This window comes from Perissodus microlepis, chromosome 23 (assembly GCF_051167445.1).
Source record: "Perissodus microlepis isolate ML-2025 ecotype Zambia chromosome 23, ASM5116744v1, whole genome shotgun sequence".
Taxonomy (NCBI): domain Eukaryota; kingdom Metazoa; phylum Chordata; class Actinopteri; order Cichliformes; family Cichlidae; genus Perissodus; species Perissodus microlepis.
Window position 1 is genome coordinate 5213529 of NC_140482.1, and position 24481 is coordinate 5238009.

At 42.3% G+C, this 24481-nt stretch overlaps 2 protein-coding genes across 6 annotated transcripts in view; one reads left to right on the forward strand and one right to left on the reverse strand.

The window, feature by feature from the left end:
- LOC146360827 (protein FAM184A-like) overlaps positions 1 to 11409 on the reverse strand; it is a 79986-nt gene extending 68577 nt beyond the window's left edge. For all 3 annotated transcript variants that reach the window (XM_084922174.1, XM_084922173.1, XM_084922172.1), the window contains exon 1: positions 11245 to 11409. In XM_084922174.1, the coding sequence (XP_084778300.1) occupies positions 11245 to 11409 (165 nt within the window). The remainder of the gene's footprint in view (positions 1 to 11244) is intronic.
- A 170-nt stretch (positions 11410 to 11579) lies between these two features.
- Positions 11580 to 24481, forward strand: part of LOC146360828 (voltage-gated delayed rectifier potassium channel KCNH8-like) — a 60486-nt gene continuing 47584 nt past the window's right edge. The window contains exon 1 of one of the 3 annotated variants that reach the window (XM_084922171.1): positions 11580 to 11670. Coding sequence is in view for 1 of the 3 variants with exons in the window: in XM_084922169.1 (XP_084778295.1) it covers positions 20945 to 21020 (76 nt within the window). In the remaining 2 variants the exon portion in view is untranslated. Of the gene's footprint in view, positions 11700 to 20383; positions 21021 to 24481 lie in introns of those variants that run through there. The other 2 variants (XM_084922170.1, XM_084922169.1) reach the window with 2 other exon arrangements.

A 24481-nucleotide genomic window follows, 5' to 3' on the forward strand; every position in this document is an offset into this window, starting at 1 on the left:
CGATTAGAGGATCATCGGGGGGTCCTTTTGTCCGTCTGTGGGGGGATACTCCCACTAGGTTTAAATCTGGGACTCTCCACCATTTGACCTTAGAACTGAAGAAGCTTCTCGGATGAGAGGTGAAACGTCTTCAAGCAACTTAAAGAAGTCCAGACGCTTTTCTTTGCAAGCTCCTTTGACTTTCATCTGATTGGTCAATGTCATGTCAATCACAAATTTAACAATCCAATCAGAGAACAGATGGGTTTGGCTGTCGGAGGGGGGCTTTTCTGAACTGCAGGTCCTTGAAGGGTAATACAGTCTGAAGCTGGAGGATCTCTATATAAATATCCTACAGAAGCTAGGTCCCCTAACTTTCAGTAGCTGTTGAAAGGATACAGTTGTGGTATATCAGTGGTTAGAAATGCCATTATTACTTTAGGATTAGTTTAACACAAAGTCAGGGCTGACCCGGGACCATTGCTGTGAGTCACAGTGCGCAGCATAAAGGTCCTTTCACATCGGACGCAGCATGTGCTGCTAATGCTAACTGCTAACTAAAAGCCTGCTGAGCTCTGTGGGTTTTTGCAGCAGCTCTACCTGTACTAGATGCACCTGCTCCTTGTCGTTTCTATCTCTGACTTTATGTCCTCTACAAGAGTTTCTGTTTTTTTTGCTGGTTCTTCATATGTTCAATAAAAACATGTATCGCTAATTCATAACAAAGAAAGCTTTGTAACTATCCCCAATAGTGAAGACTGTGTCATTTCCACAACACTGCCGCCCTTGAGGTCCGCAGCGCTGTTGAAAAGGCTCTGGAGGTCCCTGTATTAAGCACGTAAACCTGTGACACAAAAATCACCAAACTCTTACGACCACAGTCTGTTTTCCTTCCTGGTGATGAATGAAAACGCTGGGCTGGCATGTAAAAGGGCATTTATTCCCTTCAAGGACCTGAAGCTCCATAAAGCACCCCTCCAATAGCCAAACCCGTCTGTTCTCTGATTGGATAGTTAAATTTGTGATTGACATGACATTGGCCAATCAGATGAAAGGAAGAAAAATGGGGTCAAAATTCGTACTTGTAACTTGAAAGTTGAGTGCAGAGTTTCATGCGTATTTTTTGGCTAAGTCCACACACAAATCTTTTTTACACACACACAAATTCTTTTTACACATACAAATCCTGATTTACAAGTACAAAACTGATTTACAGGTACAAAATATTTATGACACAACCACAATTTGAGCCCATATAAATGCAATTTGCAGCTGAGACTTTGAGCTGCACTACAAAATGGTTGACTCGCCATAGAGCGAATGAGTGGACCCACACTTGCAGCCGAGGAATTGCAAAATAAAACAAAAAGCCTTGAATCTGAATTAATCTGAAATAAAATTAAATTAAAAGAATTGATTTCTCTTCCCTTTAACCACTGCCTGGTATCCTTTACACCTGTAATCTAAAAGAGTGACATACGATCTGCTCATTTGTGTTTTTCCACTTTACAACAATCCTGCCTGAATGTTTTTATTGGTGCTAAGCTGAAATTTTGTCATTGGTTATTTTATGTTTTTAAGCTGGCAGCAAAATCAGTGAGAGGAAGGTGGATTTCAACCCTCCGCTCTCTTTGAGAGTGAGCCTTGATTCCCAGCAGTAAGTCTGCCGTGGAACTGTTCCTTCAATTATACATGATTATTTTAATGACGCTGCTGTGCCTGCTGCTTTCATCTCCTTCTTTCCCTCCTCTCTCTTTACTCCCATCCTTTCATCTCCCTTTTTTGTTCTTTATCTCTCCTCCTCTCTTCTCTCCCTTCTCTCTCTTACACTTTCTTCTTTGTCTCGCCATCTCGCAGGGATGAAGATACCTAACATCTCTATTTGTATCTATGGTATAAAAGTGAGACTTGAGTTCCATAAATAATTTCTCACGGAGCAATTGTGTCAAAGTAACCCAGCTGGAAAGGAAATTCTGCTGTGATTAACCACTGATAAAACCTTACTTGGTAATTAGATAGTGTTATTGACTTGGACTGTTAATGAGTGATGAATTTACTGATGAAAAAGAAAAGTCAACAAAGGTTTTCATCTACATAAATCATTTAGCAAAGCTGTCAAACACTCTCTGATTACGGCTTTTCAGATTTAATGATTTGCAGCTTTTCAATGTTTGGTGTCACCATGAAATAGATGACAGTGTTTCCTACTCATAGACTTTATTTGGGAGCGCTGCCCAGGTGTATTAACTGTGGGAAAAGTATAATTGGCCACTCAAGGAGGCTTGGAAGATACTGCTCAGCTGACAAATGGAATTAGGATAAGCAGAAGAAGATGGATGGATGGATGGATGATGGATGGATGGATGGATGGATGCATGCATGGATGGATGGATGGATGGATGGATGGATGGATGGATGGATGGATGGATGGATACCTGCACATCATCATGTGCAGGTATAAATGCTGGCAACGGTGGCTGCTACTTGTGTAGACTACGCCTTAGTATAAATTAGGTGTAAAAAGAGCCTGTGAGGGGTGGCTGGATGGATGGCTAAGGCTAAGATGGCGCCGAGTATGGCAGCCTCGTTGCGAGCTCCCCCAAGCAACAGCTGTTTTCTGTGTTTAATTTTACTTTTACTTTTCCTTTATTTTTATTTTTGCACAACTCTGTTGCTTGTGAAGCTCGCACACAAGAATTTCACTCACATGTACTGTACCAGTGTACCTGCACATGTGATGTGACAATAAAAGTGATTTGATTTGATTTGAGGTGGAGAGGTTGTTAACAAGCTGCTATGTTGAGCTCAGTGAGGCTGCAGAACAGAGCAACGACTACTGCACTTACCTGCTGTCCATGAAAGTGGAGTTAGAGCTCATCTACAAGACAAGAATCTTACTGAAGAGGCAGCTGCACATATCGGCCATTAATTTATTGGTCACACAGTACACTGGGAAACACTGATAAAAAATTATTTTGGTTTTGAGGTTAGCCAGAGAACATTACCAATAAGAAGACAGTCTGTGATGAGCTTTGTAGCATTTTCTGCGATTATAGGATGTATTTATTCAGTGCAACAGCTTTGAGACATCCAGCCAGAATTAAAAGAAGGCTTCAATTTACACAAGCGTTTGTAGATGTGAGAGTGGATTAAAAAGTATGTAAAACTGTCCAACCTAAACTTTTGCCTTTTATTCTATGGTAGTCTCTAAATCTGATATCGATCATGGAGCAGGACCAATACAGGATTTTCAAGACCAAAGCCAATATTTGGCAATTTAAAAAATCTGACAAATCCTTGCTAATATAATACGACAATGCGGGTTAAAAATAATGTAACTGTTGTGTTAAAACAAGTCGTGGATTACTTGTGTAATTTTAAGTGTAATCGAAGTGTCCTCTGGTGGACAAACTACATCATCAACATCAACACATAACATGATTACATGGTGGTTCTTCCTTCTATTATTTGCTTTTTACAATATATGTGCTGATACTGATATATTAATGCTGCCGATATATCAGTAAGGCTCTAATAGTTGATATGATGTGAAACTATTTGACTGCCTGCTCTTACTCTTTAAAAAGACCTAAGATTTTTACTGTAGCTGTTCTGAATTTTTCCACATTAAACAAATCTGCAGCAGTTCAGATTTTCAAAGGTGATAAACATTTTGTGTGTGGTTGCATAGAAGCAGACTGTAAAACTTGCTTGGCTCAGATTTTAGGGTGAAAAAGCAAACACAGTGTGATATGTGTCACTCTCAGAGCACTACAGAATAAACAGACTTCACTGGCATCTGTCTACCACACAGATGCAACCTGACACGCCATAACAAGCTGATTAATGTTTGCAGCAGCAGAGAATGAGGAACTTCCAGCCATGATAAATGTAGCACAACTGTGTGATTTTAAGCAACACACACAGCTGAATACATAACAACTATCTATTTATCTGTATATGTTTAATGTAGCCATTAGGAGGGGGTTATGGAGTTCATGCACCAGCACTTGTTTCGTGTTATTTTTACCTAACAGGTTCCCAAAGAGAAATGCATGAAAGTGAAGCAGAGCATGCACACGTCCACTGCTGGATATGACAAGTTTGACAACAAAAGGAAGAGAACGACAGCCAATAGTTTCTTCCTTTCTTCTCTGCTGGAGGTCTCACAGGAACATTTTCTGTCCCGAGGCTCCAATCAAAACAAGCCTAAAGACAATACAACAGCCTGCAGCTACACACAGTTATTCAGTGCTGAAAAAAAAAACCCCAAAAACATCATGAAACACCTTTTTGTACCACTTTTACTGTTGCTCATCTCACTCTACTAGCATTAGGAATAAAAAACTACAGTGTGCTTCAAGAACAGCTAGATAGATACACAGTGTATTTATCTCCCATTAACCCAACAGGTGGACATGAGATGCAGAGAAGAACATGACCTACCATGCTAGTTCTAGTTTGGCCTTGATATTTTAACATAATTATTCATAACACAGTGAAAAAGCTCATCTTTCAAAGGCAACACCTAACCCCTGTTAATGGCTCTGCAGCCTCCACCGCAGGTTGTCTGTGAACCCGAGGAAACCTGGGAGGGTGATGGAGAGCAACACCTTGGTAGTGTGCTTCCAAAAGTAGACTGAGTGAGAAAGCCTTGGAAGCAAACCATTAATTAATCTTCAAGGGGGTTCACCTACAGAAGCCTTTTATGATCTTTACTTCTTCTAGACGTTGTTGACCAAAGTCTCCCTTTCAATCATCCAGGCTAAAGCTGATCGACTAGCTGGACAGGAAAAGGGAACTACAGAAGCTTGTTAACACCACTTTTGCCCTCTGCAAGCCAAGATTTCAGAGTATTATCTTAAAATAATTTTGAGTTAGGTATGAATAGATTAAAAAAGTTTCCTGCTGCGTCCTTTTACTCCTCTCGGAGTGGTATAAAATTTACACCCATTAAAGCATCATAGAAGAGTATCATTAAAGTCGATCAGCTGAATTCCACGCAGCATGTGTTAAATCAATCAAACTGAACTGCATCTATCATTACAGACTGTTTAACAGCAAATTCTCCTCCGAACAGTAATGCACAGGATTTACAGTCGAAGTCCTCTATCATCGAGGCCTCAAATTTAGAGCTTCTGTGTGCAGGATGGATAAGGGATGATGCTAAAAATGACAGTGGGGGCACCCAGGAGGGATCTCTCTGAGGCTAAAGTCGATCACTATTGATCAAACCGCGGGAGAAAGGTCACTAAAGCCTGGAGAGGAACAACTGCAGCATTTGGCTCTGACAAAACTCTGTTGCTCTGCTCTTGTCATTTTCAGAGGATTACCATCATATGCACTAATTAAAGGATTAATGAAAGCCTGGCTCTCAGATGCGCTGTAGTCTTAATGGGATACCTCGACATTTGAGCTTTTAGTCCAATGTTTTCCTTCACCAGACACGCCATGAAGTGGCAACACAGGCTCTGTTACCAATTAGCCGACGAGCACAGTGCATTTACTTTTTCCTGGTTTAAAGACACTTCGCATCTGTTCCTTCTGTTTTCATTTCGAAGCTCAGGCGCTCCAAGGACACTCACACTTTTCCTCCCTGAGCATCACTAGGCTACATCACAACCTCAGAAACAGAAAGCAAGAACAAAGGCACACTGTGTCTTTGACAGAAAAATGTTTCTGTGACAGCCGTAACAGCATGTTACAACCTAAAAGTAAGCCTCGCCTGATCTTGCTGTCTGGGGACTGATCCAGGTATCTTTTACATTTTGAATGCACTCCATCCATCCATCCATCCATCCATCCATTTTCTCTTTCTTATCCAGGGCGGGGTTGCAGGGGGCAGCAGCCTAAGCAGAGATCCCTCCCTCTTTAGCCTCCTCCTCCAGCTTATCTGGGGGAACATCAAGGCTTCCTGGGCCAGCCAAGGACTGTAATCTCTCCAGTGTGTCCTGGGTCGACCACGGTGCCTCCTCTTGCTTGGAATACCTCACCCAGGAGGCAGGTGCCCAAACCACCCAAACTAGCTCCTCTGAATGTGGAAGAGCAGCGGCACTACTTCATCCTCTCACTAAGGGAGAAGCCAGCCATCCTCAGAGAGAGTGGAGCTGAGAAAGATCATTCCAGCCGCTTGTATCCATAATCTAATTCTTAGATTAGATTATGACCAGAGCTTTAGATAGTGCCTGAAATGGGATTTAATGCATGGAATAACAACACATGAATAGCTTTGGAGGGTGGGGTCGTAGATCAATCGAAGACCAACTGAAAAATGGACAGCTATGCTTTAGGGGTGGGCGATATAAACGATATACGATAAAAACTTAATTGTTACACCTGGTAAAGCAGCAACGCTGATGATTTTATTAAAGACAAAAGAATTTAGACCGTTTTTAACTCTCAGTCTTCGTTTGACTTTGGGACCTGAAGGTGACGGAGTTTTGGACCCAGATTACTCCGCGAAGCTCCTCACCACGGCAGTAGTTGCTCTGACAATCCATCAAGCAGTGCGGCTTACCAAAGTTGTACTAAAACATTTTTTAGCAGATTTCTGCATGCCAAAATCGGTTCGAGGTCATAACCAGAATTCATACATAAGGCACACTCTCGATTTTTGAGAAAATTAAAGGATTTTAAGTGTGCCTTATAGTGTGGGAAATACGTTATACAGAAGAAAAGAATATATCGCGATATATATCGTTACCGCACGTGCTTCAAATTATACTGCGATATGGATTTAAGAAAATATCGCCCAGCCCTACTATGCTTCATATTCAGCTCTCGCTTCTCCGTGACAGACCTGTAGAGCATCCTAATCACCGCTACTGTGGTCCCAGTCAGCTGTGGGAGGAGTTCGGTGAGGCCATGGAAAAAGACTTTTGGACTGCCTCAGAGGGATTCTGGCAAAGCAGTGCTCTAATAATGTGATGTATAGTGCAAGTGGGACGTCGTTGACTTCAACTGAGGATACAGTCGGGTGGAGTATTCTGGGAGGACTTAATGAGACTAAAAAGCAATTACGTGACGTTTCTGAACATGTACCTATTTAGCATGTGGCTAAAACAAAACCCAAACCTAATCCTAACCCTGGATGGTTTGCTACTGTCCTGGTGGATGATAAGAGTTTTGAGAGTTTCAGCCAAATGTGCAGATCAATTCAAACTCTAATTAGCTAATTAGTCCTCAATTCTGACACTTTCACTGCTGTCAGCTAGTTTTTGTAAACTCAGGCTAGATAAATCTTTCAATACTGACTTACGTTTGCAAGAGTTATTGCAAAGCATATTAGCCAAACCCAGACGGGCAATTATGGATTTCTAATAAGTGGTCACTCAATCAAAGTAATGTCTAAGCTTCAGAGTTATGAATCATTACTGTCTGCCAGGCATAAACATCAACCAGCAGTCTTATCAGCCAGCCTTCGGTCATTTACCGATTCCTCTATGGCAGCGGTCCCCAACCTCTGGGCCTCGGACGGGTACCGGTCCGTGAGTCGTTTGGTACCGGGCCGCGAGAGTTGAGGCTCAGGTGTGAAATGTATGGTTTTCAGGGGTTTTATCGGTTTTCAGCGTTATTTTGTTACCGTTTTTATCGTTAACTCGGTTTTCCTGGGTCTTTTCACGTGTGTTATGAATAAATCTTTTTTTCGGTACCAGTACTAGTTTTATTTTGTTGTATTTATCCGCGACACGTTAAAGGCCGGTCCGTGAAAATATTGTTGGGCATAAACCGGTCCGTGGCGCAAAAAAGGTTGGAGACCGCTGCTCTATGGCATTTTAAACACAACAACTAATTTATTTTGAAGAATAAATTACCTTTGCCACAGCTGAAATCCAATAGCTGTTGTAAATTGGACTGCCAGAACGTAAAGTTAGGTTTAATGTTTTTTTCCACTGGACAAACTTTCAATTCTGTTGCCTCTGTGTACCTTTGGTTCCTGATATGTAAAGGTTTTTTCACACTTCAAAAGGCATATATGTAATTCATATATTAATACAAACAGAAGAGATCAGGTGTGTCTGTTGACCACATTTTATGACTCTTAAGACCCAACCATCACGATATCCCTCATTTGTGGGTTTTGTCAGTCTCTCTAGGCTACAGTGTAACTGAAAATGTGTCTGTATTTTGGGATGAAGCATTAGTTTTGGATGGATAGGGAAGAAATAGACAAGCAGGGACAGGAGAGGTGTTTTGGAAATATCAGGAGGAAACCCTTGGGCAGACCCAGGATTTGCTGGAGATTATGTTTCTTGGATGACTTGGGAGTATTCCCCCAGAAGAGCTGGAGGCTGCAGCTGGTGAGAGAGAGATGTTGGCATCTCCTTCTCCACCCCTGCAACCAGGTTCCAGATAAGCAGTAGAAAGCAAATGAATGTAGAGCAGGTGTTTCAAACAGAGTCTTTACAATAAATTCTTATGTTTAAAACGGATTGGAGTGTTAAAGAATAAAACTAATGTAACATATGACATTGTAGTGCAGCCTTCAATTTAATCAACGCTGTACTCCCAGAAAAATCCTTTTATAATAGGTTATATGCACTGCCAGATGTTTAAGCACTGAGGACACAGCTGAAATGGTTTTGCACTGAAACGTGAGCTGTTAGCGATGCTGCTCACATCAAGATGATCAATACTTTCTACTAATTTGGTGATGATTTTTTTAATCACCTTTAGACTTTTAGGGTCAAAGCAAATTTTGTGTTCACTGCATCAACAACTCTGATTATGAGGCTGGATTTAACATCTTAAATGTCAGGTAAAAGTGACATTTCTCATTTGAGCTGATAAAAACAGTTCCACCTTGAGGTTCACAATGGGATTAGACTGGTTGAATACGGCTATTCAAAGCTGTTGCTGTAAGCTCTTGAAAGTAAGTTTAGTGCTCTGTGTGTCACTGTATCCTCTCTTCAGTGAAGATGATGTAATGTTAGGGCAAAAATCAAGCATGTCAGAGCACTGCACTGAATCAGAGCACAGCAGAATATCTACTGTAACACAACCTCATCCTGGATTATACAGTGGATGATTGATGATGAATTTTTGGTAATTTGCATATATCATTTTAATTTCATTTCAGTGATCTCTTTGCTGATGGTACCGGGTGTTCGATCTTTTTGAGAAATATGCTGCAGCCTGAAAATGGCCCACTTTCCTCGTCTAACGCTGCTGCTGCATGACCCTCATGAAAAGGTAAGGCAATGCAGCACCTGTGAATTTAACAAAGAAGCACAATTGCAAAGACGTGGGCAGTCCTGTGGGCAGAGGCAGAATGACCGAAATACACACAACAGCACTGCTGAGAGCTCGGATTTACTATGTGGACGAACAACACATGAATAGAAACGCTGGGAATGTCTGACTCACTCATCTGAAATTAAAATGTTTCCAAAGAAGAGTAACACATGTGCCACAGATACCGGTAGCCTGCAGATAAACACACACTTACGCACTCACACAAACAAAACAGAGACGCATAAATCTGCCATCACACTTTCAATTTTTAAAAACGAAAGACACATGGATTCACAGCAGAGGAAGGTGCTATTTGCTTTAAGGGAGGACGGACGATGCAACAAAACAAGCTCTAAATCTGTGTTAAAATCCAAGTTAAACACAGAGGGATTTCTGAGATCTCCTCAGGACAAATCTGACTGGCACTGAAGTTGCGGCTTACTATTATTTTTATGTTTGCTTATTTTTCTACATGGCAGATGCTGCGCTGGAGAAAATGCCGAGTATCTCTTTCACCATATCTTCTTGAAAGTGTTTAACCAGCTATGCTGGTTAAACACTTTCTGGAACAGTTTGTTAATACAACAAACTGTTCCGGCTTCAGATCCTGCTCACACAACATGCCGCTTTACACATACTCCAATCTAATTATGCAGCATTGCTTCCCAATTTGTGCAGCTATTAGATCTAAGGAACTCCATCAACACAATTTTTTTTTTCAAAAATGGGCTCATTTGGAAGTTGCTGAAAAAGTTAAACCATCGCTGACTTGGCTCCAAACATTTTACATCGATTACACAAAATACTTTAAAAGCCTGAGAGGCATGCAGATGACAGATTTTGCCAAGCTGCTGTTTTCCAAAAAACTAGGCAAAGTATTTAAAGATCCAATCTGCAAGTTAGAGTTGTGAAGTAAAACATCCCTCAGCCAGTTTGGGATTGATTGCAGGTCCTAAATCCTCTTCGTAATTCAGCCGGCGAGGTGAATCTTTCATTTTCATTTGGATCGATGATTGTGGCTGTTTTTTTTAATGTGGGGTGAGGAGCAGGAAACAACCTGAAACCGCATAAACAAACACCAAACATGAGGGGGAAACATGGTGAAGAATAAACAGAGAAAAAGTCCCCGGGTTCAAACACGCAGTTGGATTGCTGACAAAATGTGGACCTTAATGCTGCCGCTGCTCTCTCGCCAAATACATTTTAATCAACCACTGAAACACTGAATTTTAATCCTGGATGTCCACATTTCCAATCTGCCCGATATACTGTGGATATCTGCACAGCTTATCCAACCCTACAGAGTGTCTAATTCCCCGCTGGGTTACCATCACCGCGAGTGTTATGTAAAATCTTCTGTCATCTACTCCTGCTTTTGTTTCTCCTTGATCTGCATAAACGGCTTTATTTACATTACATCCTCAGCTCCACTCTGACAAAAACCTAAATGCTCTAAAAATGTAGCTGCAACTTTAAATCTCCTACAACTGCAGGGCATAGTATCCCTGAATCCTACCCTGGTGTCAGGTGGACTACAAAGAAAGCAAAAACCTCTGCATCCCTCCGAGATTACATAACTTCTCTCAGTCCTTGGGTACCAGAGGCAGCCCAGTGGTGGCAGAAAACAGTTAAACTGTGGTGGGGAGAGGGTGGATGCACATTAACACATTCCTCTGGGCATTTGGAAAGCTCTTAGCTATCAACACCCCTAGGAAAAACAGCCTGGCCACAGAGTAAGGTATACTACCGGCATGCACGGGGAAGTGTGTAAGTACTGCACAGAAATCACAGCCACTGATTATCAACTACCCAGCCTGGGTATTTAACGGTGACCTCTGAACCCTGCAGGCGTGCAGAGCACCTGCTTCAAAATGCCAACACACCAAAGTCAATGAAAAATACAGGAAAAATGAGCGCAATATTTACAAATCACATGCAGCACCAGCACAGTTATTACACAGTTATACTTCATTTACATGCCCTAAATGACTGAACCACTCCACGGAGCTTCACTCACTCACGTCCACGCACCTTGGTCAGCTGTGCTATCTTCTTGCTCATCTTCAAATGCAGGTCTTGAGTGTATTCCAGCGTTAGGCTCCCGTCGTAGAGCATGCTGGAGGTTGTGCAGGGGGGATATTTGGTGCTGCTAGTCGAGGTGTTGTACGGAGGCTGCCAGCCTGCCCCCGTCGCCATTTTCACCGGGAACAAACCCACACGCGACGCCGCGAAGTCAGATAAAATGGAAGTGGCCTCCGCTGCGCCTCACATCGTCCCGTGGTTGCGGCTTGTGCGGTTATTCTGTCGGTTTCTGTGACGGAGGACGGAGAGCTGGAGCGGCGGAGCGCGAGACCGTTCCGCGGCAACGCATCCTCCAGCACCGCGGGCGCGAGCGCTCGAGATGAGGAGAGTGACGGAGACGCGCGCCAGATGCTCACCCCAGTAGCACGCGCTCAGGTCCGATTGGTTTACCCTTTAATGCAGCTGTGAGTGGCTTGTGTGACTTTTCTCTTCTATCTTTCCATCAGTCCAAGCTGTAATATAGTTCTTCCTCCTCATTCCGGGTTTTAACGTCTATTTTTATTATTTTATTAATTTTATTACTGTTGTTCTGAAACAGCTGTTTTTCCTGTTAGGTATATATAGGCTGAAGCATAAAAAATTTACACTCTTGCTTTTACAACTTTAAGCCCAAGGGGGGAGGGAGATGCCTTTGGATTTCATTTAGGCTTCACTGGATTACGTCACTCTCGAGAAGCGCAGGCTGTCACTAATCCTGCACTGACATCTGTCGGTGGCTCGTGTGAACTGCGACGCTGTTGCTGTTATTGTTAGTATTATTATTAAAGGATCAGTTCGGCCAATGTTCAGACATTTTTTTTATTTTTATTGTCAAGAATTACTTTCACACTTCTTCCCTGTGCCTTTAATCAATCATCAATTAATCAGGTACACATGGAAGAAGGGGTGGTCAGGCAAGAGGTGTAAATGCCATCAGTGTCAATCCAAAATGTTAAATCATTATATTTTACTTTTTACATTTATAATTAGCATGCCGACTCTTTCCAAAAGCAAGTTTCAGCACTTGTCAGCTGAAATGGTAACTTCTTGGGGCACTTATTTAAAGCAGCATCTAAATTAACTTTAACACTGTGCACCAGGGCATATAAACGGCATGTATGAACTCATATCATTTAAAAAAACAAGGTTTTAACAACTTATTTCTCCTGGAGAGTATAATCCAGTATAATACCATCGTTGCTGTTGAGGAGTTTTCTGGTGTGCTGCGGTTTTACTGGTTGAGGTCAGATTGAACTATATGTGGCCCGTGATCTCGTTTCATGGTTTGTTTGGGTATTTCAGTTTTCATCTTGATTACTGGGAACTTTTTCCACAGACATGAAATCTTATTCCAGAACAATTCATTTAGTGTAAGTGCAGCACTGATAACCTGGAGCTGGGTTTCAGGAAAGCATATGTGAAGAGCTTTGACCAAACATGCTTTTCATAGTTTCTTGGGTCATTCTTATTCTCTGTTTGAATATTATATGCAGTCCACACAGAGAAAGTGGATGTGTATTATAAATAAAATGATTAGACCAAATGATGGGAGCGTTAGATGTGAAAGGACTGATTATGTCAAAGCAGACACCTCTTAATAAATGCTAGCTTTCAAGTAAAGAAAACAAATAAAAAGCAAATTAGATCAAATAGACGGATTAAATCTGAAACCACAAGGCTACAAGGAAATGCATTCAGTGATGCATTTCCTTGTAGCCTTGCAGTCATTTTCTTACATTTCACTTGCATCTTCATTTGCTTTAGTTTGATTTTTGACCAATCCCAGACAAGTGCTGATATCGGCGACTTTTATTGTTCAAGCTATAAGTACTAGTAGGGCTGTCGTAGCATCAGACAATCATGATAATATATTATTGCAAAAATCTATATAAAAAAAGATCTTAAAATCATATACAGCACTGTGCCTACTAGGACTAACCCCAGTACGCCTGTTTCAGGCCTGCTCATAGAATAAAATATCTGAGTGTGCATCAGAAGACAGAGTTGTCTCTGATTGTGCAGCTACCCTTGGAAAAACCATGTCTGTATTGATAAATACTGTTGTGTCAAAACTCATCATTAAGGGACGAGGGGAAGTCATCAGATGTCATCTTTATGGAGGAACGAGTATGTGTGAGCAAATTGTTGCACATTTTTTATCAAGTGTGTTGTTGCTGGTGCAAAGGAGCTTGCAAAGAAAAGCGTCTGGACTTCTTTAAGTTTACTTGAAGACGTTTCACCTCTCATCCGAGAAGCTTCTTCAGTTCTAAGGTCAAATGGTGGAGAGTCCCAGATATAAACCTAGTGGGAGTATCCCCCCACAGAGGGACAAAAGGACCCCCTGATGATCTTCTAATCGCCTGAGCCAAGGTGTGAAACTGGGTGTGGGTCCCAATCAGCCAGAGTTTCGGGTGTGTTCATTGTGAAACCTGGCCCCACCTTATCATGCGAATTCCTGAGGTCAGATGGCCCAGGATGTGAGTGGGCGTTAAGGCGTCTGGGAAGGGATCTCAAAACTGGATTATAGATGGCAGAGAGTTGGTGTCGTAAACCCCCGCCTCTGTTCAAAGATGGTCGCTCACAGTGGACATAGATGGCTTCTTTCACTCCTCTTTCAAACCATCTGTCCTCTCTGTCCAAAATGTGAACATTGGCATCCTCGAAAGAGTGTCCTTTATCCTTAAGATGCAGATGGACTGCTGAGTCTTGTCCTGTGGAGGTGGCTCTTCTGTGTTGTGCCATGCGCTTGTGAAGTGGCTGTTTGGTCTCTCCAATGTAGAGGTCTGGGCATTCCTCGCTGCACTGTACAGCATACACCACATTGTTAAGTCTGTGTTTTGGCGTTTTGTCTTTCGGGTGAACCAGTTTTTGTCTGAGCGTGTTGCTGGGTCTGAAATGCACCGGGATGTCATGCTTGGAGAAAACTCTCCTAAGTTTTTCTGATACACCGGCTACATAGGGGATGACAATGTTGTTGCGTCTGTCCTTCTTAACAATGTGGTGTATGCTGTACAGTGCAGCGAGGAATGCCCAGACCTCTACATTGGAGAGACCAAACAGCCACTTCACAAGCGCATGGCACAACACAGAAGAGCCACCTCCACAGGACAAGACTCAGCAGTCCATCTGCATCTTAAGGATAAAGGACACTCTTTCGAGGATGCCAATGTTCACATTTTGGACAGAGAGGACAGATGGTTTGAAAGAGGAGTGAAAGAAGCCATCTATGTCCACTGTGAGCGACCATCTTTGAACAGAGGCGGGGGTTTACGACACCAACTCTCTGCCATCTATAATCCAGTTTTGAGATCCCTTCCCAGACGCCTTAACGCCCACTCACATCCTGGGCCATCTGACCTCAGGAATTCGCATGATAAGGTGGGGCCAGGTTTCACAATGAACACACCCGAAACTCTGGCTGATTGGGACCCACACCCAGTTTCACACCTTGGCTCAGGCGATTAGAAGATCATCAGGGGGTCCTTTTGTCCCTCTGTGGGGGGATACTCCCACTAGGTTTATATCTGGGACTCTCCACCATTTGACCTTAGAACTGAAGAAGCTTCTCGGATGAGAGGTGAAACGTCTTCAAGTAAACTTAAAGAAGTCCAGACGCTTTTCTTTGCAAGCTCCTTTGACTACGATGACCTGGATGACTGAGAACCTTCACAGACTTGTTGCTGGTGCATTTTTCTTTGCAGCCATGTGTTGAAGTAGCAGCATCACATCCAGTGACACTAGGATGCTCTGCATGCTGATTAGGAAGTCTGGCTCTGCTCTGGTGACTGCCCCGGAGCCTTTAGGCTTACTTACTCATGGAAGGATGCTACAGCGTAATTGACTATGTGCACGAGACAATGCTAACTTCCTGGTTTGAGACCGGATGTGGGGTTGTGCATTTCCTGTAGCTTTACTTTGCAGTCAATCGCTACTGTGAAGATATACTCCAAAATCATGTCCAAAACTCGAAAACGGAAAGATCTCGTTAAGTTACAAAGAGGAGAAGGTGGGAACACTCACCGCTGTTGTGTCATAAAAAATCTAATGATCAATTTTGACGTTTAAAGCGTTTAGATCGATCAGTTGTTTACATCACTCAACACAAGCAGAACTGCATCACTGCATGCAGAAGACACATCGTCCACATTCAGAAGCACACCTCTGTATAGTGACTGGTCTTATGATTTAAACAGGCAAATGTTCAGCATTCAAACTACAGGTGAAGAATAGTCAAACCAGATGTTTCCCCTGTTATGTCGATATCAGCTAGTCAAGTACACACCTACACAGCATGTTAACAAACCGTGAAAAAAGCCACACAAAAAATGAATGATTGCTGGTAAGGGTTTCTATACATTAGTATTTACGAAGGGTATGTTGTGACTTACCTTCAAAATTACAGCGGTCCCTCGCTATAACGCGGTTCACCTTTCACCTCGCTGTTTCGCGGATTTTTTAGTGCAAGTTTGCATGCTTTTTTTTTACGTCACATTGTGTCCTACGTCCTGATCGCTGCGACGATCTCCTCCGTGACGTCTCTCCTGTACAGTACAGAATCGCTGCATCGATTGCTAGCAGTGTGACTCTGAAGTGCAGTACTGTATGTCCACGAAACGTTTTGCACCGTCAAAAAATAAAATTGGCTACTTGATTTCACCTATCGCTGGTTATTTTTAGAACATCACACCCGCGATAAACGAGGGACAGCTGAGAAATATAACATTTGAATCCCTTTTCTCTTTTGCTCTGAGGTGCGGGGGAAAAATATCGACAAGTCGATGAACATCATTTACAGATATATTGGGTAAATGCCCAAGACATCTATAGAAATGTAAATCGCCGCTTGATTCATTCATTTGCTTAACTTGTTTTGGACCGTAAACCAGGCGCAAATAGGACACCGGAAACAAAGCTCCCCACAGGAGTTTCCGCACCGGAAGTAGCATATGCTAACGTGCACATAGTCAATAGACAACACATCAAATCCCCTGTATGACCTACTAGTCAAATAGCTGCAGTCTTTTCACTTCTGCTGTAAACTTGCTCTGATATAGAAATTCTTTCCAACCCACTACAGCTAAAATGTATAATGACTTCCCACCGTGCAGGGAGAGGAAGCACAAACCACACTCTACTTTTGATTTGCATGCTCTATCTATCCATATCCATCCATCTATCGGATGCTGGGATGTTTACCAGTGAACCTTCTTTTGTCTTCGTTCACTTGTATTGATCAAAAGGTTAATATCTCATAGAGCAAGGGTGGGCAACTCCAGGCCTCGAGGGCCGGTGTCCCTGCAGGTTTTAGATGTGTCCTTGAACCAACACAGCTGATTTAAATGGCTAAATTAGCTCCTCAACATGTCCTGAAGTTCTCCAGAGGCCTGGTAACGAACTAATCATGGGATTCAGGTGTGTTGACCCAAGGTGAGATCTAAAACCCGCAGGACACCGGCCCTTGAGGCCTGGAATTGCCCACCCCTGTCATATCACCATTCAGTCTTTCAACCTAACACATCCTCATTATCCTGGATACTGTTCAGATCTCAGCGGTGGGTTGGAAAAAACTGCCCCTTTATAATTTCTCGGTTTATTATCTTGACTCGAGGGCGTCTGGAGGGTGAGTTTTCATAATATTGGCCAAAACTCAAAACTGTCCACTTCACCAAGGCTGACTTTATGAAGTTGTATCTGACTTAAGCCATAGCTGTGAATTTCAAATCAGTGATATTACTTAAGGGATGTTGGGGATAGTATCATTATTAGATGGCGTATCAGACCTCATCATCTCGTGGATATCTAACTAAACTTTGGCTGCGATTGAGTACAAGACAAAATAAGTCGGTCATAAGTGAATCAAGACCAGGGCAGGAGGCTCACACGCTCACGCTCACACTGCCTCGATGATGCAAAGCTGGAAAACAGGTGCGATCTTTGCACTGGACGTGGTCTTTGCTGTGTTTTGTGAATGCACAGTTTGAGAAAACCACCAAAACAAAATCCAGCAGTAACATAGCCATGTATAATTTATTACACGAGAGGTGCTGTTTAGACTGGAGCAGATCTCACTAAACCCAGCACTGCTGCCAAACAGATAACATACCGCAGTGCAGACTCGCACTGTACATTCAGATTTCTCTTACAAGCTGGGACCTCAGAGAGCTCACAGTGAGTTTTTTGTGGGCCGTTACACTTGAGAACATTCTTAACCCACCTGTTCTGCACAGAATCAGACTCGCTCACAAGCTGTTAACCAGCTGGTAAACCACTGAACAGCTGTTCTGTTGTACGGATTTTGTTGCTGCTTCTGATTTGATACTCTACACGCTTTCATATTTTCAGACTTCACGGAAGCTTCCTCCGAATCTGGAAACAAGCAAATCATTGCTACGAATTTAGTCCTGATCGTCACCCTTAAGTCATCCAGACAACTGATCTCTGTGTGGTGCACTGTCCTTTTTTTCTTCTTCTTTTCTTTTAATTAAAATCCCTTTGATTGTGATAAGAAACACACCATTGCAAGTGAAGAGCTGACTTTTGCCCTAGAGAATAGTTCAGATTTTCCTGTAGATGGCACCCTTGCCTTACTTACACCACTGATGGTCAGGTTTTCAGTGTTTGTGAATGGGGCTGTAATGTTACAGTGTGCTCGTGGTTTATACTCCCAATATCATAACCAGAGAGAAGGAGTCCATTTTGGTTCGGACCAGCTCCCAGTCAATTTTCCCCACCACTGCATCCCCACCCTCCCCTCAGCCCTCTTCTCTGCACCCCCTCCTCTTTGATTGACAGGTCTCTGCTGCAGCAGTTCAGAGAGGAGCTCGACTCTTCTCTCGAGATGCCGTTATCTTGTCTAACAGTAACTTCTAAGCCTATTTTAGTCTTTGCAGCAATTCCAGACAGCCGCAGGTGTGGATGATTTAATTTAGCCTTGTTTTATCTGCAGACCACACTCGCCAGGGCTTCCTGTATTGAATCTACCTCATTAAAAGCCGCTGCGCTGTGTAACATGTGCTTGGGATTCAGTGTCGACCCAACTGAATTGAAATCTCTTGCTAAGAAATATTGAGGTCTAGAACACTGCATCACCTTATATACATAGGTATGTTTGTATGTTTTCATGTGTGCTGTGCAAAGCATTTGCAGTGAATTTCTCTAAAGGGTATTAGAGTAGAGGCATACTTACTTTGCAGTTCCAGGAGCGTTAAGACCTTTGGGGGTCCCGATGCAGACAAAGTGCAATAAGTGTGAAAACGTTGGAGCTTTGCTTGTCTCTGACATTTCAGGATATTTGAGTCTTTCTCTGTGAGATCTCCTTAAAAGAGAAGCCAGGGAGACTCTAGCTGCAAGCCAGCTGCAGTCTGATGAAACTGCACCCAAAGGGCAGGATGTGCAGAACGAAGGCCTTGAAAGTAGAATTTTAATATGCAAAACAAATATTTAAAAAAAAATGCTGCAGGTTTTCAGCTTGGGGTCAGGACCATGCTGTCTTCAGTCTGTGGGATGGTGCATGTTGCTTAAAACCAGAATAGCAAAGATGCGTATGTAAAGTGTCTTACATTTAATTTAATTTCAGTTAAAACAGTTAAAAACATTACTTAAAGAGGAACACGAGTACCATCTTGGTCCTACAGGGCAGGCTTATAGAATGTTTAAAATTAAACCATTTGTATGTACCGAATAGATGTGGTGTAAGAAATTATACACCATCGTCTGTGCTACATCATAGCTGTTTCACATCTTAGGCCACTAAGAAAAGCCCAACTGCAGAAGATGGGATTTCTGAGCTTAGAAGTCCCACTCTTGGACAGTGTTTAACATCTTTAATCTGTTCTTCGGGCCAAACCACTTTCTACTGACTGACCAAAAGTGTGTCCTAACTGTGTGGCAGCAATAAATAAAAGATGCAGAACTTCAGTGACATCATCCCTTTTCTCTAGTTTTGCAGTGTTGCAGTGGGACATCAGCTTTAACCACATTTAAGAGATGGTTGGGTAGAGCCTCTTTTAAAACTTTAAACTCTAACAACTTTCAGACGTGATTTTTTTTTAAAGGCCATTAAGGCTAACTTGAGTTGGCAGTGTTTAGTACTGGTTTTGGTTTTCAACCACATTTCCAATCCCAAGCACTTCAACATAAGGAAAACCTGTCACATCAGCAAATGCAGAGGGTGGGCCTCCATCCACATCCTGGCACTATCTGCACCATCCCAGCTAATGTCGAACGAAAAGAGGGCTGCACTCTGGATGTGCTGCCACTCACAGCGCTGACATATAGACGGGGATCCATTAAGACTCACAGAACCAGGGTGTAAGTGGCAGTCTCTAATCTTTTGACTGATGGAGAAAACTAGCCCAGTGACAGGAAGCCTGCACAGAGAGAAAATGCAAATGCCACATAATGTCATCATCTCATTTGGCAAACCACATCTGTGTCACACTGCATATTTCATATGTTTATATTAGAAAAATGCATAAAAAACAGCATTATTATCATGCTCACTTTCAGCTCCATATCCTGGACTGTACCAGATTAAGCTTGTATCATTCACAGTTCAGTTCATCCTCTGTCTGAAAACAAACTATTTTGACTTCTTTTCACTCACTTAAGCCAGCTGTTTTCTGATTGGCTGCCCCTTGCAAACAAAAGATGTGAACAGTAGATGGGTGGGACTTTGTGCTCACAGCTAAAGCTGCTGCATGAAATGACCATATTAGGTATATCTCCTCCCTTCGATGTCAACAACCAACCAAATAAACAAACAACTAGCAAACCAAACATAATAGACCTCGTGCCATGTTTAACATTAGCATCTATTATTCTAAAAGTATGCAAATGACAGAAAATAAGGAGAAGTATAATGTGTTCCCACTGATCTAACTGCACACATAAGCACATGGATTTTGTATATTTGAGTGGATTGTGGATTCTAATATATATGATCATACTGATGAGAGTTTTTAACAGTTTTCATGTCCATCCTGACTAAATTATTCATTTGTTCTTTGAGTGACAAATGTTGCAGCTTCAAGTGTGAAACGTGGCAGACAATGCTGGTAATAGTTAATCACGCAGTGTAAACAGTAAGGACAATATGACACTTTAATTTACCAGCTTTAAATAGACACTCCCTCAGAACATCAAAGCAGGGAAGGTGAAGAGAGATTGATAGAATTTCAAAGAAAGGAGGAAAAGGGAGCGGTGCTATGGTACAGGGGGGAAAATGGGTGAAAAAAAGAAAACTGTGACTGGAAATGGTCATTTAGCCTGAGAGGAGAGTGTCTGGAAAGGAATAAAGTGTTTGTGTTAGAGAGGCAGAGAGAAAGAGCGAGCGGGAAGGGGAGGAGGAAAGAGGGATGGCTATGCAGTACATCCGTGCGTAAATGTGACCATCCGCGCCGTGGTCCTTCCATCCCCCCTTCATCCCTCCGTCCTCACCCCTGTAGCCTCCAGCGGCTCCTCTCTCCTCCTATAAGCCCGGATCACCTGCTCGGTGGTCGGTGGTCAGCTTTGGACCGTGGAGTCCCGGGTTTCTCGGCTCGGCGCCCTCCTCCAGGGGTTAGGAGGAGCGCCGGGGGCATCCTCGAGGTTTCTGCCGGGCTTCGTGTCAACCGCCAGCGAGAGCCATGGCTCAGAGCGCCGGGAAAGACGAGGCTCGACCCGCTCCCGGATGCCCGTGATGCGGGGTCTTATCGCGCCACAGAACACCTTTTTGGATACTATCGCCACTCGTTTTGATGGCACCCGTGAGTACATGTCTTCCCCGAATCCTCTAAATTTTATTGTGCGCAATGGACATTTACAGCACTTTATATATCACTGACTTATTTACTTACTCGGATCTATGAAAACATTTTTTAAAATAAAAGATTAAAATATCCAAACTCTGTACAGAGTGCTCCTCCGGGGACACGCAAAGTGCTTGATGGGGATCTAGGACACTTGAAGCTTGCCGATTCTTTAATGAATGAGTAATGATGAATGAAAGAAAGCCCAGACTATTGCTTAACATATGAAAAATTCATCAAGCGCCTACCTGAGACGCCAGCTTATAGAGATAATTTTGCATAGGCTACTTGATAATTCAGACTTGGCCAAAGGAGTTTAATGCACTGAGTACAATGACCTGCAGAAGCCATGGCTCTTATTGTAAGTTTACAATGCATTAAAACCCAAATTAGTCGTATTGGATCATAGCTTTCCCGGTGCCAATTTATTATTACATCACTGTATCCATGATAAGTTGAGCTTTACAGCACTGATTCCTCATATAACACACCAGAGTTTCTATGTCTAATAGATATAGTTAATGTGTTGTAAGTACTTGAAAGGTTGTATCTGATACATGTCAGTCTGCTCAAAATGCTTCAGTTTACCATGCCACACCCTTTATCAGTCATCTCATTCAAGCACGGTTGAATTAACTTGTTAATGGACTCCAGGCAGCACAGTGGTGCTGCACCGTCAGCCAGGCTTTCTGTGTGCAGTTTGGATTGTTCCAGCTTCCTCCCACAGTCCACAGACCATGCTTGGGGATTCTAAATTGGCTGTTGATGTAAGAGTGTGTGGTTGTCTGTCTCTCTGTGTTAGCTCCGTGATGGACTGGCGACCTGTCCAGGGTGTGCCCTGCCTTGGGCCCTATGATAGCTGGGATAATCTTCATGATCCCAACTTGGAAAAGCGGTTAAGAAAATGGATGGAGCCCAGAGGGGCAAAAAACATGCTGTCAAACCCCGATTAACGTCCTGGTCCTTCCACTCTCAGTGCAATGTTTTTATCTTTTGTCAGCTAGCTTGCTGTGTTGTTGTTGTTTTTTTTTTGTTTATGAGTGTATAACCTAATTATGAAGGTCTTGGAAATCAGGACTCGATTTAAAATCCTTCTTACATTTGCCAAGCAGGTTATGTGACTGGCCTGGCTTGTTTGTTTGTAAACAGGATCACTTAAAAAGTTGCACATGGATTGGCATGAAAACTTTTTAGCAGAGATGAGGCTTAGCCCAACTCACAAGTGATTAAAGTTTGGAGTCAATCCTGATCTAGAGCTGGGACTTTTTGGAACAGTTTCGACATGTTATGTCACAAATAAACTTGAAACGTGAAATCATATCCTTCTGGATCTGGGACCTGTGGGGGGAATTTTCAATCTTGATGGATGTATTGAGTCCAACCAACAGTCCATTTTCCTCTCTTTATCTTATTCAAATTCACAAGGGTTGGAGCCTATCCAGTAGTTATAGGGTGAAAGGACCTGGACAGGCAGCCAGTGTATTGCCCAGCTAATGCTTTTTTTGTTTGTTCATACTGGAGATTTTGGCCATCTCGAGTTTTTGCCTCTCGAAATGAGCCTTGACATCTTGCTCTGTGAGAAAAACATTTCAAATTGTTAGATCAGCTATAAAAGTCACCATAGATCTATTCATAAAGTAATGGTGCCACCTGAACCCATTCAAAATGCTCTGACATGCGATTTTTCTTTAAACTAAACATCTTCAGAGTAACACTGTTTTAAAAGAAAATAAGCACATTCAGTCAGAGTGCTTTACTGGGACTGTCAAACCAATTAAAACCCAGCCTTTTATTATTATTCACCTGTTCTCACATTCACTGCAAAATTGCTGCACTGTGCATTAGGCTCACAAATATTGCTGTCAATCAGCACATACAGTTGCTTAAGAGAGTTACATAACACAGACCTGAAGGTGTAAATTAAAAGCCTGGACTGAGAGCCGATGCACTGTAACCGCAAGATCTGTTTTCTGAGCTCTAAGTTGAATAAATACACAAAATAAATGTCATTTGTGTCGATTTTTGTTTCCTGCTGCAAAGTGCTGTGGAAAACTCAAAAGTCTAATAATATTCAGTATGCAGTGTTTTCTGCGAGGCCCGTGCAGTTGAAGTCTCATGAGATAGCACTGATTCAATTAGATATTTTTTTTCATTTTGTGTCAACAGCAATCAGTTCAACTCTAAAGTGAGAGCAGAGCAGATTGTTTCTGATCACTTCTTACAGTTGCCCGGCGGTCCCAGTGCACAGGCTGGCAGGAGGAAATCCATTAGACACACTGTTTGAGTAAGCAGGGATTTCACCCACTTCATTAAGACTTGAGGAGTTGTCCACCTGCTTTTCTTATCAAAAGAAATATAAAGCTTACCCTTCATTAGGAACTGGCCCTGGATTTGAAAATTATTTAACCCAGCTAACAAGAAAGGGTATGCACCTGTGCTTTCTGCAGAATTAAAGTTTGGATCATCCAGGAATCAGAAGGTCCAAGGCAGCAGCTTTAGTACCCATCAAAAAGATGCTACAGGGGGACAGAGTCCACAGAGCACCAGGAAAGCTTCCATTAGCCCTCCAGCATGTATCACCACAGACCTAAAGAGCTAGTCTGCTGTTTGGGGTTCATTTCTGGTGTTTGGTGGACAGTCTGAGACTCTAGGACATAAACCACAGGCTGCCTCCACATGTAACCATCACATGAAAGCATGCAGTGTCTCCTGGTGTTTCATCAGGAGGAGGGATCCAAAAGGTTTACACTCATGGCCAAACAAAATGTACTCAATAGGTACATATTCATTTTATACCAAGGACATTTTCCTTAATGATTATTTGAATAAATAATCCTTTGATTTCATATATTTACTCAAATTATAGCAGGGGTGGACAGTGTGCCATGCCTTTCTCTCCTCAGCTTAAAGTTTTTGCTTCTTTTTCAATATCAGTCTTGAAAAAATTCCCTCTCACTTCCAAACTGATTCCATCTGATCTTGCATGCAAAACATTACCAGCGATGATCAAAATTGCATACTTGCAATGATATTGGACATGTTTACTGGAAAAAATGAATCCTAGGAACAACTTATGCAAGTACATTTTGAGGCGCTGTTATTGGCTGGAAACTGCTGTAAAACATATATAAACATATCTGCTGTACTATTGCAGGAAAGGTTATTGGAAATTCAAATTTTTTTCCTTTAGTATTCCCTTCCTTATATACATAAACTACTGTCTGGAGGTTTGGAGGAACAACACACACACAAATCAGTTTTGATACCACAGAAAGGAGCATTACAAATAGTGAACACTGACTATCATGAACCAACTGATGATTTATTTATACAGATTTATTCAACTCCCATGCTCTCAAGAGATTCTGCGTACTTTAATCCTGCACAAATAATGCATAAAGTAACAAAAAAGGAGGAAA